The sequence below is a fragment of the Galeopterus variegatus genome, unplaced genomic scaffold, assembly GCF_000696425.1.
Source record: "Galeopterus variegatus unplaced genomic scaffold, G_variegatus-3.0.2 Scaffold422, whole genome shotgun sequence".
Lineage (NCBI taxonomy): Eukaryota > Metazoa > Chordata > Mammalia > Dermoptera > Cynocephalidae > Galeopterus > Galeopterus variegatus.
The window spans coordinates 570,380-586,325 of NW_007726533.1; the positions used below are offsets into that span (position 1 = coordinate 570,380).

At 36.9% G+C, this 15,946-nt stretch overlaps 1 protein-coding gene across 1 annotated transcript in view; it reads left to right on the forward strand.

Moving 5' to 3' along the window:
• The window catches only part of MTMR10 (myotubularin related protein 10), a 47,071-nt gene that overhangs the window by 11,876 nt on the left and 19,249 nt on the right, over positions 1–15,946 (forward strand). The window contains exons 3-6 of the mRNA XM_008568544.1: positions 327–463; positions 2,348–2,420; positions 2,971–3,113; positions 9,509–9,599. Of these exons, the coding sequence (XP_008566766.1) occupies positions 327–463; positions 2,348–2,420; positions 2,971–3,113; positions 9,509–9,599 (444 nt within the window). The remainder of the gene's footprint in view (positions 1–326; positions 464–2,347; positions 2,421–2,970; positions 3,114–9,508; positions 9,600–15,946) is intronic.

A 15,946-nucleotide genomic window follows, 5' to 3' on the forward strand; every position in this document is an offset into this window, starting at 1 on the left:
AAATAACTAGAGGCAGTATAGCACATAGAATAAAGAGTGCAGACGCAGGTCAGCCTTTCTGGTTCAACCAGCTCGGCCCCCTGAAATCTTTCTGCCTCAGTTTCTACACCTTACACGTGGAGAACAATGCCTTGTTGCTGTTCCTCTTGTGAGGACGTACAACACTTAGACTGCCTGACACCTGTGGTAGGCAGGTGAATGTTCCTTCTTACTATCATCGTCATTGCCGTCACAAGAAATATTCCTTCTAGGTCACACAGTGACTGTTGACATTTTTATGGTGTAGTTGTAACTCACACAGTGATACTTTTCTTTTTTTTTTAAAGGAGAAATTGTTGTCAATGAAGTCAATTTTGTGAGAAAATGCATTGCAACAGACACAAGTCAGTATGATTTGTGGGGAAAGCTGATATGCAGTAACTTCAAAATCTCCTTCATCACTGATGACCCAATGCCCTTACAGGTGTGTTCCATTTGTACATTGTTTAACTCTATCAAGGCTTTCAACTCTAAGCAGTACATGTTGTTCTACAAATCACAGGTATGGAAAAATTATAATAAAAGTATTAATAGGTGATTATTTTGAATTTTAATATAATATGTTCCCAAAATAATATTAAAGTTGAAGGAGAATGTTGGACTTGCTTGAGGAATAGTATTAGTGAGATTATTTTCAACCATCTTGCTTATCCTCTGTCATCATTTGTTATGTATCTTTTTCTTTTTTTTTTTTTCCTTTTTGTCTCTTTTTTTGTGACCGGCAATGGATCACAACCCTCAGTGTCGCGCCCGTACCGGACCGGGACCGGCAACGGGATCGCAACCCTCGGTGTTGCCCCCGCACCTCGCTCAGCCAGTGAGCGGCCGGTCTGTATGTGGGATCCGAACCCTTGGCGGGAGCGCCACTGCGCTTCCCAAGCAGCGCACTGTAGGAGTGCGCCACCGGGCCGGCCCGTTATGTATCTTTTTCAATGAGGAAGTTATTTTCTCTCCTCCAAATCTTTTAACTTGTGTGTAAAAACAAATGTATCCTTTTTTACTAGACATAAAGAGAAAAATTTAATTATTTAGCAAATATAAATGCTGCACATTTTACTGATTCCATAGTTTTTTAACTAATTAGTTCTTTTCCCAAAAAGTCAAATTCTAGTTTCTGGTGCAGTAAGAGTGAAAAAAAATGTTGATAAATTTTTTTCTTTAATAATCCTCTTGCTAATTTATATTCTTACTGGAAAACAATAGTTCCATATAATTTGGGCTTTTAAATTTTGGTTTAGACATTCAGTTGATTAACTTAAAAATCCTGGAGTTTCCTCTCAGCTATTTTCTCTTTTTATTTGTAAAGTGTTATATACTTGCCCCCTATATCTTGATTTATAATAGTAATTATTTTCTAACAAAATATTTGCATCGTAATATAAACTTTTCATTGAAGGGTCTACTTATATATAAGTATATTTCATATATTTCAGTCATTAATTTACCATAATATTTATGGTATATTTGTGTGTTTGTTGCAATCTTCTTGGGTATATTTACACTAAATTTAATGCATTTGCAGATACCTAGCATGTAGGGACACCAGCTTATTTGCTTGTAGACTTGGATTTTTTTCCTTCGTTTTTAGCTTTATTATGATGCCTGGCCCCAGACTTCACTGTAAATGAGAAGCAGATACCTGGAATAGCTTGAATCCAATACCACTAATAGGAAAAATAAATCAGTGCCCTACTAACAACAGGTTAATAGTGGTTTAACTATGTCCTTAGTTTGAAAATGAGTATAAAATGTTAACAGGTGAAAAAAATGAGCTATAGTTTACCAAAAACTTTTTAAAAATATTTTTATTTCTAGTAGACTTTGCGCTCTAAAAAGATATTTTTTGTTCTAAAATCTTCATTGTGAAAATCAAGCATGATTTTACCCATTAAAATCTGATGACCTAGGAGTTGCTTTTCCTCTGTTATTTTGTGGCCAGTTTGTCTAGAACTAGACATGCAAATGTTTGCCTTTGAAGTGACTGATAATATTACATGTCTTGGATATTACAGTGGTATTGTGGTGTACATTTTAATCTAATTTCCATCTGTTTTTTAAAAATGGGGAGAGGGAGAAAGGTGTAGAGAATGTGCACACACGCATTTCTTTCTCTCTGCCTTTGCTTTACTACTAAATTGTGTTCTAAGATGCTACATCCTTACAATGGTCCTAGCTACACAGGTGAACGTTTGTTTTGCTTTTTAGAGATGATCCCCACAATATCTCATCACACTCAAAAGTAAAGCTTGTATTACCACTGTGAAGTTCTTGGAAAACAAATTAATGTAAACACAATTTTTTATTTCAGAAATTCCATTACAGAAACCTTCTTCTTGGTGAACATGATGTCCCTTTAACATGTATTGAGCAAATTGTCACAGGTATGTAGTATTCTGTATGCACTCTCTCTGAAAGTTGCTTTTGCTCTGGAAGTATTGCTTGAAGAGTCATACCTCTTAAATACTTGAGTTGGAATTTTATTTCTGTAGGTTTACTTTACCTTTTTTTTTTTTTTTTTTTTTTTGAGTCCCAGGAACATTAATGAAAGGGGAGGTCAAGATATTATTTTAAAATGGAGATACAGAATGTATATAGAATATAGCTTTCTATAATTTTTAAGTTTTTGTCTTGTTTTTAATTAAAATCCTAATCATTAAGTGTATCTAGATGATGGTTGTTTTGTGCAAAGAGTCATTTAAAATATCTTCAAAAAGGAAGTTGAGATCGACCCCACAAAGTTCTAGGAATTGTAGACAAATATGAAAGATTCCAAAGAAGCATTGCCCAAGAGATGACTAACTAATTCATTCAGAATTTTTTATTCATTCTTACTCTCTTTGGACTAAAAAAAAAAAAAGTTTGTTAAATTGTACTAAAGAGTGAGTAACAAAAAATAATTTTTACACATTTTATTCTTTCTTTCTTTTTTAGTAAATGACCACAAGAGGAAGCAGAAAGTCCTAGGCCCCAACCAGAAACTGAAATTTAATCCAACAGAGTTAATTATTTATTGTAAAGATTTCAGAATTGTCAGATTTCGCTTTGATGAATCAGGTCCTGAAAGTGCCAAGAAGGTAATACTGTTAAGTTTTATTAGGTTCTGTGTTCTGCTGTGTATTTACCGATTTTACTTCTTTTTTTTTTTTTTTTTTTTCCCTTTTTGTCTTTTTTCGTGACCGGCAATGGATCGCAACCCTCAGTGTCGCGCCCGGACCGGACCGGGACCGGCAACGGGACCGCAACCCTCGGTGTTGGGCCCGCACCTCGCTCAGCTAGTGAGCGGCCGGTCTGCGCGTGGGATCCGAACCCTCGGCAGGAGCGCCACCGCACTTCCCAAGCGGCGCACTGTAGCAGTGTGCCACCGGGCCGGCCCCCGATTTTACTTCTATATGGAAATTTTTATTTCTCAATTGCTCGGACTTTTTTAGGGGAAGTTATCATTAGATATATTCCTATGTAATGTCAAAGCCAAGAATATTAATAGAACTATTTCCGTTAAGATCCTACTAGCCAATTTCTTTCTTGGTTAAAAAGGTTGAAAAGTGGGAGATATTCTGTAATTGATGTTTGTGATAAGGCTTTTAATTCAGTACCGCAGAACTTTACCAACAAACTGAAAGTTAGACTTAGATTACATAAGGGTTAGGTAAATGTATAGTTATGGGCCAAGGCTAATAACTATTAGTGGTTTAAAGAAATCTTAATAAATTGATATGAGTGATACTCAGCAGGGGCAACTCAAAGCCAGGAACTTTTTAATTGGCTTATTCTTCCCTTGTCTTCCTGGGAATGTTTATTGCCTACTCTTAGAGTAATATTCAAGGACAGAAATCTTCACCTCTTTGATTCCATGTTTCGGCTTTGCCAGCAGAGTGAAGCTGGCAGACTAATGCCGTCTGTTTCAGGCTGTGATGCAGCACATGCAGAGAGTAGTAGCAGAAGTTCCAGAAGGAAGCCTGATCCTGCATACTGGGAATACAGCCCCAATGTCTCAATGGAATCAGGAGTTGCTTTCTCTAGAACGGAGGTGGCCTTTGCTCCACGAAGCAATGGGCGCATTTGTTTTCCATCGTCAGTAGACTGTAGTAAAATTTCTGTTGATACTAAAAGTGAGGCTGCCAAGCACATCTTAAGGCAGCTGTCTTCATGTACTTTGGTGAAGAGGTGGTAGATTAGTTTTTAGAACTAGAACCAACGGTTTCTGCACAGGAGTGCAAGCATGAGATGAACATCTGAAAATGCACGACCATTGGGACTGGCTGGCAGAGTGCTGGTGGGCTCTGTGGCTCAAACTTTCCAGTCCAGTCTGCATAACCATCTCAGCATGCCACATTACTGTAAATTCAACTACATAACTTTTAAGGCCCTTTTCAGGTGTTGAATTCTGCTTTTGTAATCTTGGCATTTTGCAAGTTTAAGATGCCTATTCTTACATAGAAAGACTTCAGAATTAATCAAGTAGTAGACTGTACATAAAATATTTTAGCCAAATTACTTTCTCTAACTTACATACTTATAATTTAATCAATCAATGCAGCAAGAACCTACTTATGAAAATTTTAACTTCTAGATGTACAGTATCCCGAGAATAAGCACACCTTAGAACTTGTGAGACTGAGTCAGGACAGGAAACTTTTAAGTGAGAAATTGTTACAGTTGACCCAATATTCTTTCAGAGAGTTTAAATTTCTCCCACTCTCTTACTATATTTTTCAGATGACGCCGTTTTAGAAAGTGGAAAGCATAATTATTTATCTTCGTTCTTGAGCCATCCCTAGAGTACTTGTTAGTCATTGATATGTGAGGCAGTGTGCTAAATTTTGCAAGACTGAAAGGCTAAGATACACTTTCTCTCCCTGAAGAGCTTGAGTCTAGATGAGAAGATAAAGCATGAACAAATGAAAACTGAGTAACAGCATTAAAGATGTTTTTACACAAATGATTAGTTGCATAATGAACAAAACATAAGTGTTCTGGAAATTCAGGATATCTCTTGTGTGTTGCGCTGCTGGTGAGTGCTGACAAGGGCCTCTCTGAACTGTCTGCACAAAGCAAGCTAGTCCATGTTATGCCCTTGCCCAAGACCAAGTTTCTAACAAAAGTCCTGTCACCAGTGTCATAAAGTATAAAAACCATGTTACCTCAGGCCCCAAAGAAATGTTCTCTTTGTCTTTTATACAGTTGTAGTCAGGAAAATGCAGGGAAAAAATAGAGGCAATGGAAATATAAATAGAGAATCTTTTCCCTGATTTACATATTTTCAAACACTGAGGGTTAAGTCACATGTGGCTACAAAATAATGGCTTTGAGAGTTAACATCAAAGCTTCTGGCATACTCTTATTTCAAGTGAAAGTTTTCATCTAAAATTAGGTAGCGGTTGGGAAGTTATGGCTCATTGTTACCTCGTAGAAGCTTTGATTGCTAAGTTTTCCCTGGAAATGTTTTGATTTTATAAGTTGTTTTAAAATGACCAGATGCATGTTTGGAGTTCTCTGGTGGATGAACTATTGCTTAGTTTTGAAATACCAAAAACATTTATATTTTGTTTGAAATATGAAATCTCAAAATATTGAATTGGTTCACATTTTGTTACATTTGCTCTGAAAACTAATTGTCTAGTTGGTACTGTCTCAATTGTATCATGACAAAATTAGATTACTTTGTGCAACTGGATCCATTAACATTTGTCCCCATTGTCCTTGGGCTGGGAAAATAATGATATTTGGGAAAGGTCTGTATAAAGAAAAAGGAATTTGATGATGCAGAATTGGACATCTAACCTCCTAGCAACTTTGAGCCATCATCTCCTTTTGAAGGATATTTGCTCGAAACTGGGGGGGGGGTTGTTTTTAATGATCTATCACTTGTTAAAATATGTATAAATATGTACGGATGGTAAGTGAAATGTATGCCATGTGTCTCTACTTTATTCTCAGATTAGTTGGTTGTGAATCACTTGTTCAGGCATATTTTCTAGAAGTGAATTTAGTTCATCTTATTAAAGAACAAGTTGGCCTTTTCCTGAACTGTCACTTTTTGCCTTGAATCTGATACTTATTCCTTGGTGCCTTTCAGAACACACAAATATAGGAAATCAGTTTTGTTTGCAAATGTGATAGAACTTGATGAGACTTGAGTGTCTCCAGTGCTGGGCACCTGGCTGGTCTTAGAACTGTCAACTATGGGTACTTCTGGCTTCTGTCCAGAGAATATCAGCCGTGGTCCAAAAACTGCTTCAGAAGTGGTTTACTTTTTTTTCTCTGATAAAATATTTACCGTAATTTGATGTCTTCGGTACTAAGGTTTTATTCATTTCCTGTGATAGCCAGGGCAAATAAACTATTTTAAAGGCAGTTTCTAAAGATTAATTTTTCTAAAAATTATTAATGTTTAGGGAATAAATTGCAAATTAGAATAATTTTATGTGAAAATGAGACTTTTTTGTTTGTTTTAATTCTTTCAAATCTCGGGGATATAGGCTAAGCATACATAAGAATTTTAAATATAAGGATTTGAAGATAGGCTTTTTAAATAGTATACATGAAAAGCATGAAGAAAAAGGACTCCTGACTTGCTTTCTCTTCCAGAATGTTCCACAATAACAACGTGAATGTAATTCAGATACATAAGTTTGCATGTGCCTTTTGTGTGTACTCAAAGATACCCCTTACTTAAATTATACAAAAATAAGTCAATACACACATGTAGTTATACTACTAAACAACAAATTTAGTTCAAGTTGTGCCCCCTGCCCCCCAAAAATCAACCACTGTGGAAATAATTGAGTTTCAGTAAATGTAGATGCTGTTAGACGTACTCATTTGTTTTCTAACCTAATGTGATATTATGCTATTTTTAAGGGGCTTTTTAGAAATAGGCTGTGTTGGGTGTTTGCCTTGCAGGTAGACTTTCTTTTTTGCTCTGCAGCCACAAAAAAAACCTGCTACCTAATCAGTGATCTGTGAATTTCTTTTGTGTAAACAGGACCTGTGACTGCTTTTTAATTGTCTTAGAGAACAATATACGAGTATTATTGTCTTGGAGCATTTTCCTTAATATGTTAATAACTAATTTTGTAAACTAGTATTTTTAGTGCAGCCACTGTTGGACACAGAGCACCATCAGGAAGCTACTGAAGGGGTGCTACAGAACGCAGAAGTCTTCTCTCACTATGACACTTCATGTTCCCCTTCTTTGCTCTATTTTTTTCTCCCTTAGCACTTAGCATTATCTAACTTACTAGATTTTTTCTTGTTTATCTTGCTTAGTGTCTGTCTTCCCTGCTGGAATGTAAGCTGAATAAGGGCAGGGATTTGCGTGTGTTCTGTTCACCATATCCTCAGGGCTTGGAACATCATAGGTGCTCAGTAAATACTTGTTGAATGAGTGAGAAATGCGGCATCTACTCATAAGGAATTGAACTTAATAGTGAAGTATAACAAAGAACCACCTATGCCCTACTTTTTATCCACACTCATAACTAAGTACCTTGAAAGTACAGCTACATGAGCACGATTAACTAAAGAGACTTCATATTGGAATTGTTATTCGGAGAGAATAGAAGAGCTTCTGGAATTAATAGTCTGAAATTGGCTTGTTGTAGGAAGTTTTGTGAAGCGTAGGGTTGAACAGATATGACAGTTTCCAAGAAAGCATGGTTGGCTGAGAGGAGGAGAAGGATTTCCCAAGCAAAGAGTGTGGCAGAGGAAATGGTGAGGGCTCAGTCAGACAGGACATGTGCAAACATGCTTTTCTGTGACCAGAGACTGCTGTGGGAGTATTAGGAAGGTAAGGGACATCAGGTGAGGAGAGCCAGTTTTGTGGAGAATCGAGAAGAAGATTTAATTTATTACTCAGGTGTCTGAGAACTACAGCAGGTTACCATCAGGGCAGTTATTTGTCAAAATTACATCTTTAGAAGAGGATTCATAGTGTGTGGATTTCTAGAACACAGGGAGCCCATGGAGGTGCCACGAGGTGTTAGTGTGGCTTAAGGATGTGGCCAGGGCAGTGCAGCAGAATGGGACGGACATGAAAACTTTCTGGAGAGAAGTGCAGCAAAGATCACAGACTCAATATGTGCCCAAAGGAAGAGAGAGTGGAAGGACTTTTTCAGGGTACACATTTCAGTAGTTTCGCTGCTATGAGAAATGCTTTAAGGAAGGGTGTTGGACAAATGAGGAATAAGAATGTAGATAAATACCTCGTACATTTTGTGATGGGAGCCTCATAGAAAGCTCTCCCATAGGCATTGAGAAATCAAGATATTACACAGGTTTCAGGAAGCATTTTGTTTGGCCAGACCTAATGATAAATTCTGTCCCCTTGGTTGTATATTTTAATTTAGTAAGACAGGAAACATTTATCTATGGAAGACTTTTAAAATATAGTTTAAGCAACAGGTTGCCACACAAGCTGGTTAATGGAATTTGAATCAATCCACTCCTAACACCACAAATTTGATATGAACTAACCATTAACTAAAGATTTCTTGTTCGCTCACTATCAAAAGCATATCATTCTGGCTTAATGCTCTGCCTTCCAATTGATGTTTCATCTTTTTAAGTAAGGTCTTCTGCTGTTCTCTCCTTGCACATGTCTTAAACTTCTTCTTTCTTCTTTGCTCATTTAAGAGCATTTTCTCCCACAGTCTGGTCCAGGGTTTGTAAGCATAGCCCCGTCCTTCATTCTATCCAACAGCAGTTGAGTAATAATCACCATATTTCCGTGTATGGAGCTCCGCCAAAGGTCAAGCGTGCATTAACATTGTTAATCTTTACCACAGCTTGGGTATTACCCTCATTTTACTGATCAGCAGACTGAGGCTGGGAGAAAGGAACTTCATACAAGTTACATAGCGAGGATTCAAGCCCTGATGTGTCTGATTCGAAAACCCACTTTTCCCACCACAATTACAACCCATTTTACTTCAACAGTTTTTTTGATGTTCTTCTTAGAGCCACCCATGTATTTTTAGGTTTCTTGCTGACTTTAATTTTTGGTGATTGTGGCTTCTCTATTACGTTTAGGTTTTTTAATCCATGAGATATAAGCATTAAAATTTCATTTCTTATATTAAGCCTTAGTAGTCCACCAAAAATGAAATTTTTTTTCCCCTTTCTTTTTGGAGTAGATACGTTGTCATGGCCTTTTTGGAGAATGCTTCTTTAGCTTTCAAGTTTGGTTCATTGGAATAAAATTACTTCCTAGTTAAAATTCAACTCAACAGATACTTAGCGTATACTTACCATGTACTAACTAAAGAAAAAATAATGTCCTGGTGGCACAACAATGAATGAAATACCTGGCCTTAAGGAGCTCTTTCACATTCTAAGTCAACAGAAAAACACGTAAATAGTACTTTCAATCACTGTCCCAAGATGATGCTCCTAGTGACCAAGGCCTTCTTGTACATTTCATTTAATTAAGTGTGTTAAAATCAAATTCTAAATGTAGAATTTTTCCTAGGTATGCCTTGCAATAGCTCATTATTCCCAGCCAACAGACCTCCAGCTACTCTTTGCATTTGAATATGTTGGGGAAAAATACCACAATTCAGGTAAATATCAAAATATTAAATATTTTGACTAACTTTACATGTGTAAATTTTATTCTTATTTATATCAGAAGCCTCCAAGTACATTAGCTTTAATGATTGTAGAAATTACCCATTTTATAACTGTTAGAGAAGTAAGCACTATTACTAATAGAACCAATATCTGTCAGATTATTTGTTGAAAAGCGACCGGGAAGAATCTATAAGCAGCTATAAATATGGGCTTGTAAGAGTCATGTCAAATATTTTACTTCCAGTCACTGGCTTGTATTTCATGATGAAGAATATATCCCTTATCCTTTTTAATTGGTTGCTTGAAATAAAGTAATCTTTTAAGAAAACTGGCAGAAAACTAAAAGATAGTTGAAAAGCGTAATCTTTTCTGGCAAGGTGTGATTTTATGCAAAAGGAGGTTAAAAATTTTTGGTGGACAACACTTAAGATTATCTAAATATTGACCTTTTGTGAATAAGATATTGATGAAACGAAGATGAGCATTTGTCCGAAGATGGTATATACTGTGCCATTTCTGTGGAAGTAAAATAATTTTTTCTACGTATTTGTCAGCCATCACATCACCAAGGAAAATTCCAGGTGATCATGTAATTCTGTACATCCTGTTTATATACAAATGTAATTTTAATAAACTACTTTTTTAAATCTCATAAAAGGATAGAGGAAAAAAAGAGGCCATGTATCCTATTTGCCCCGTTCTGGGTAACAGCACATTGACCAGCTGAATGAAGCACTGTTTAAGGGAAAAAAATAAATCAGTTTTATAATAGTAAAAGAAAAATAAATCAGTTTTATAAAAATAAATATAATGAATAATTTTTAAGACCCCGACTATGCTGGGGTGAATGGATCTTTCATTAATGAAGTCCATTCAACGCAGTGTGGTCTGGGTCTTACAAATTATTCATTTTCCTGGACTTTTATATTTCTTACCTTAGAATATATGGTAGTAATTTAAATAACCTGTATAATAGGATATTTTAGTATCACTATATTGTAAATACATTAAAATATAGTATTAATATGCAGTATCTGCAGATGCATATAAGTACTTTTTTTTACTTTAAGAGATGCTTATCAGCACTAGAGATGATATATGAAAATAATGCCTTGCAGAACAGCTTTTATCATATAGTACTATATTTATAGAAATTGGATAACAAAAGTATTTGTAACTTAGTTTTTCTTATCAAAATATATACTAATTGTAATATAGGCTTAAACTATACAGTTATTTTTGTTTATTTTTTAATATGAAGTAAATTTACTTATTGTCTAAAAATAAAGTATTATAGATCCTGCCCTATTTGTTGGGTAAATATTTTTTTGGATCATCATCAGGCTATGGAATGGTAATCATCAATGTTATTTTCAATAAAATCTTCACCCAGAGTTGCAAGAGAGTGGCTGAAATGAAAGTTTCAAGAGGTATAAGAGTTGTAGGAGAGAAGACTTCAATTCCCATTTAAATTTGTTTATGATACAGATGAATTCTTCATGCTACCTTTTCACTGATAGAAGTAATTTGATTTGGTGTATAGATCCATGACTTCTGCAGCAGTGTAATGACTTAGGCTCAGCAAATACAATAAACTTTGCTATACAAGGATACCTCAACAAGTTTGTGGACAAATAGAATTAAAAGATAATATGAATCTTTCCATGGACTTTTGAAGTACTTTATACAATTGGTAACCTGACACCCGCTTGAGTTACTTTTCACGCTTCATTCATTCCTGTAGGCATCTCTGGTTAAATACTTTAAATAGTTTATCAACCCATAGCTCTTTTACTACTGGGTTTTCTTATTTCATCAATCAGCTCCTCAATTCCTTCTTATATACCTTGTTGATAAAATTTGATGATTAGTACTTAAAATATTCAAAAACATGTTTTTATATTACATTCTTCTGACTCCTCCTCCTTTGACAAGTACTTTGTAAACATAACACTGGACAAAGTTTTGTTAAGATTCCTTGTAGGGTAACATCCTTTAATGTCATTCCATGCTGTTACAGAAGCATAAACTGCATCTTTAAGATCAAAAGAAGCCTGAAATTTCCACACACTGCAGTCAGAATTCATTAATTTGTGAGTGAGAGATGCCCAGTAATCCACTCTTGAACTTCTGATGACACCTTGATTTAATGGCTGGATTAAAGAAGTCCTTTTTGCAGGCAGGTAGGTGACAAAGCTGTTCCCACAAATAAGATCCAAAGTTGCAGGATGTCCCCTACAATTATGTAAGAAAAGAATCTTTTAGCTGGCCTAGCTGGCCTTAGGCATTCTGAGGTTTTCTTTCGTATCCAGCATCACATGAACAAAATCCATCTCTGAAAAGCTTAGCAGTCATCCAGATACTTCTGTGAGTGTCCTAAAGTGCAGGAAAGTGTATAGCACCCACAGGCTTCAGAACACTATATACATAAACACCACGGGAGGCACTGGTACAAACAAAACAGCGAGTCCATTTTCTTCTAACTTGAAAAAAACCACGAGGACCATTTTCATCAGTCAGGTTATTATTGGGCAAATAATGTTCAAAAAGTACAGATTCATCTTTGTTACAAAAATGATACGATGTCAGATTATGCTTCTGGACAAAAGAAAACCTCATGAAGTTATCTGCAGTATCAGTGTCAGCAACTCTACTTCATAACAGACATCAAGCTTACAAATGTAGTCTGAAGTTGTGCAGCTTAACATCAGAAAATATACATTTCAGTGAAGTATCTTTTATTTTTTAATTTTATCCTTTTTATTAAGATAGGTCTTGGTGTGGATTTCTCTTTAAATGCTTATTTGAAAAAATTTAGTACACAATCATTTTTGAACAGCATAGGAGTTTTAAAAGTTTATTATCTGTCAGTTCTTTTAGGATTCTCAGTGTAGCTATAAATGATTATGACCGATCCTCTTGTCTCTTGAATGTTAGTGATTCTTAACCAGCCACATGCATCAGTATTTAGAAACACAGCCACGCTGGCTCCAGCACAGGCCCACAAAGTCAGAATCCCAAAGTTAAGAACCACTCTGTTGACTCAGCTTTTTTGAACTTATTAGTGATCACAATTCTCTTTTTACCTTTGTCACCTTCTTTATGACTTATAGTTTCTGCAGTGTCATCAGAGGGATAGGATTTCTTTTCACGTGATGACCACTTTTATTATCTTTCCTGTTGCTCAAGGCCATTTTGTGTATGTCAGTGGGGCCAATTAAGTGGAAACTCTAAAATAAGGTCAACAGTCTAGGATTAAACTTCTGAACTGTATCACAGAAGATGGCCAAGGTCAGGAATATTTAGTATCTAATTTCACTTTCAGTCTGATGAGGAGGAGTGTAATGAAACCTCAGCCAGGTAGCTGTCAAAGGAGCCAGGTTTCCCTAGGATGACCCCCTTTGTGAGTGTGTTGCCGTAACCCCTCATAGTGATCCACTGTAACGTAGGCCACTAGTATCAGACCTTTGGGACTTTCTGGAAAGCATTAGAATTTCTAGACTATAAAGCCAGATTGAGTATCTAAGTACACATTCCATAATGAGCTCTCATTGAAGGAGATAGAGAACATATAAAAGACTTAGTCTTTGTTATTGAGAAATGTACGGAATTTGAACGAGAAAAACCTGTACAATAGCAAACAGTACAGGGTCCCATAGATGCTCACACTTTATGTTCAGGAAAATCTGTCTTAAACTTGAGACCAAATTTGGCCAGAGAAACAATCTCATAAACAGCACCTTCGCAGCCTAGCTTATTAAAGTCTACAACTCAAAACACTAAGAAGTATTCAATTCTAGGCATTTCGCTAGGGGAATACTGCCCAACTATTTACATACCTGTTTTAAAATTTTGAGTGTGTTCTTTATATTTCTTTTTTTTTTCTTTTAAAAGATGACCGGTAGGGGATCTTAACCCTTGATTTGGTGTTGTCAGGACCACACTCTCCCAAGTGAGCTGGGCCATCCCTATATAAGGATCCGAACCCGTGGCCTTGGTGTTATCAGCACCACACTCTCCCAAGTGAGCCACGGGCTGGCCCTTATATTTCTTTTTGATTGTAGTAGACTTACTGTGTGGCTAGGACCTCTGATACAATGTTGAATAGCAGTAATTTTATCATTTCTACTCCTGCTATTTGTTGTATGTTTTTGATAAATGCCGGTTATCAAGTTAAGGATATTCTTTTTTATTCCAAATTTGCTAAAGTTTTTTTCTTAATCATAAACAGGTGTTGAACTTTATCATTTACCAAATGCCTTTCTGCATTTACCTGGTCATATGGGTTTTTCCCCTTTGATTTAGTTATATGATGAATTACTTAGATTTTCTAACTTTGACTAGCTTTCTGTGTTTTGGTGCTCTGGAACACTGTGTATAAATTAGGAGTTGCCTGAAAATTTCATGCAGGCTTTGCATTGTGGAGAGATCACAATCCCCAAGTACCCCAGCACACCTTCTAGTTGTCGTGTTACTCCAGAGAACATGCTGAAATGGAGTGGGACTCCAGGATATGGGACTAGAGTTAGCATTTTAATTTTCAGTGAGCTCTGTTAAAATCAGAATCACCGAGTAATTCTAATGTCACCCAAAAGATAAAATTTTAAATTTCTAACACAGTACATAAGACCCTTCATAATCTAGAGTAACGCTGTCCAGTGGTGGGAATGTTCTCTTATCTGCTGTGTCCAATAGGGTAGCCACTAGTCATATGTGGCTATTTACCACTTGAAATGTGGGTAGTGCAAGTGAGAGACGGAATTTTTAATTTAATTTTTATTTTGGTTAAATTTAAGTGGGCATACATGGCTAGTGGATACTCTTTTGGGCAGCATAGACCTAGAGTCTAGGCCCCATCTAATTTTCCAGCCGATCCCACCACCTCTTGCATCCCTAATGCTCTAGCTGTATTTAATTACTTGGTGTTATACAACTGTACCATGTTTTTTATGTTCTTCTCTGCCCAGCATGCCTACCTCTGCTCACCAGCCACCCGGCAACTTTTGACTCATTCCTTAGGGCTCTGTTTGGATGTCGTCAAGTTGTGACACCTTTGCCAGCCTTTCTCCCCAACGAGAGTTAGGGGCTTTCTCTCCTGCATCTTCTTGCACTCAGACATCCAGTGTCTGTAATTATTGCACCTAACTCCCTGCTATCTTATTAGCACTTTCAAGATAGAGATAAAACTTTACCTGTCTTTTTGCTCTCAGGCCTTAGCATATGGTGGGTTCTCAGAAAAAACCTGTCTTGCACCAGGAGTTAATAAATACCAGTTGGAACATACATGTTCGTGAGACAATGAAGGGTTTTGCATGGTGATGCATGGTGATTACTGCAAATTGGTAATAATGGAAAATAAAGGTCAGGTCAGTTATTCAAGGGCTTTTTAAGGCCAAGAGAAGCTTGCTTGATTCAGTTGGAAAATGAGCATGATTGAAAGTTTGGGGCAAGGGACTAGCATCTTGAAAGCATCCTTTTAGGGCAGTGTGTCTTGCTGGGAAGCTGCTGGCTGGTTCAAGTGCAGTGGAACATGCTGCTGAGGGTATCAGCTGGAAGACTTGCCCCAGCTGCAGCCAGCAGTAGTCAGACACTGGACCAGGAAGGGTTGTGCCTCCTGCCACCCCAGACTGCTAGAGTAGAGTGGGCTGATTGTGGGACAAATCCGTTCTTGCTAGTCACTTTGCAGGCAGTCCCGAGGCTGTGGGCATGCTCCTAGGAGAGAGCAGCACGCCTCTCTTAGAGAAAGCTCCTTGCTAAGGAAATTCAAGTGTAGGCCCGCCCTGCTGAAATCTCCAAATGGGACCAGCTCTCTAGTGGAGCACAGGGAAACTTGTGAGCTTTTCAAAGGAAAATTGAGTAGATGTAGGAAACTAAGAATTTTCTAATCAGCAGATAGAAAAGAGCAAATAGATGAGAAGTTGGTATTTAGAAAAATGAAAGATTTGGAGGGCTTGAGAACAGGTGATTTGTTGGATGCATTCATTTTTCCAGGCAAAATGTGTGGAGAAAACAAGCAAATAAGTAGGATTTGCCTCACAATTTGGGGCAGGGAGATGAGGAAGGATCAGGAATATTTTCCATAAAACAGTAGGGATGGAAGACAATTGAAAATGAAGAAGAACATACGTGAAGAGGAAACATGGGCAGCAGGCATTCTTCATAGTTTGGGAAGGTGGTCAGTAAAAGGCAGGAATGAAAATATATAACATATAACTAGAGAGGACCAACGTGATCAAATGAAAGTCTTTTTTTTTTTTTTTTTTTTTTTTCTTTTTTGAGACCGGCCGCACCGCGCTCAGCCAGTGAGCGCACCTGTCCTCCCTATATAGGATCCGAA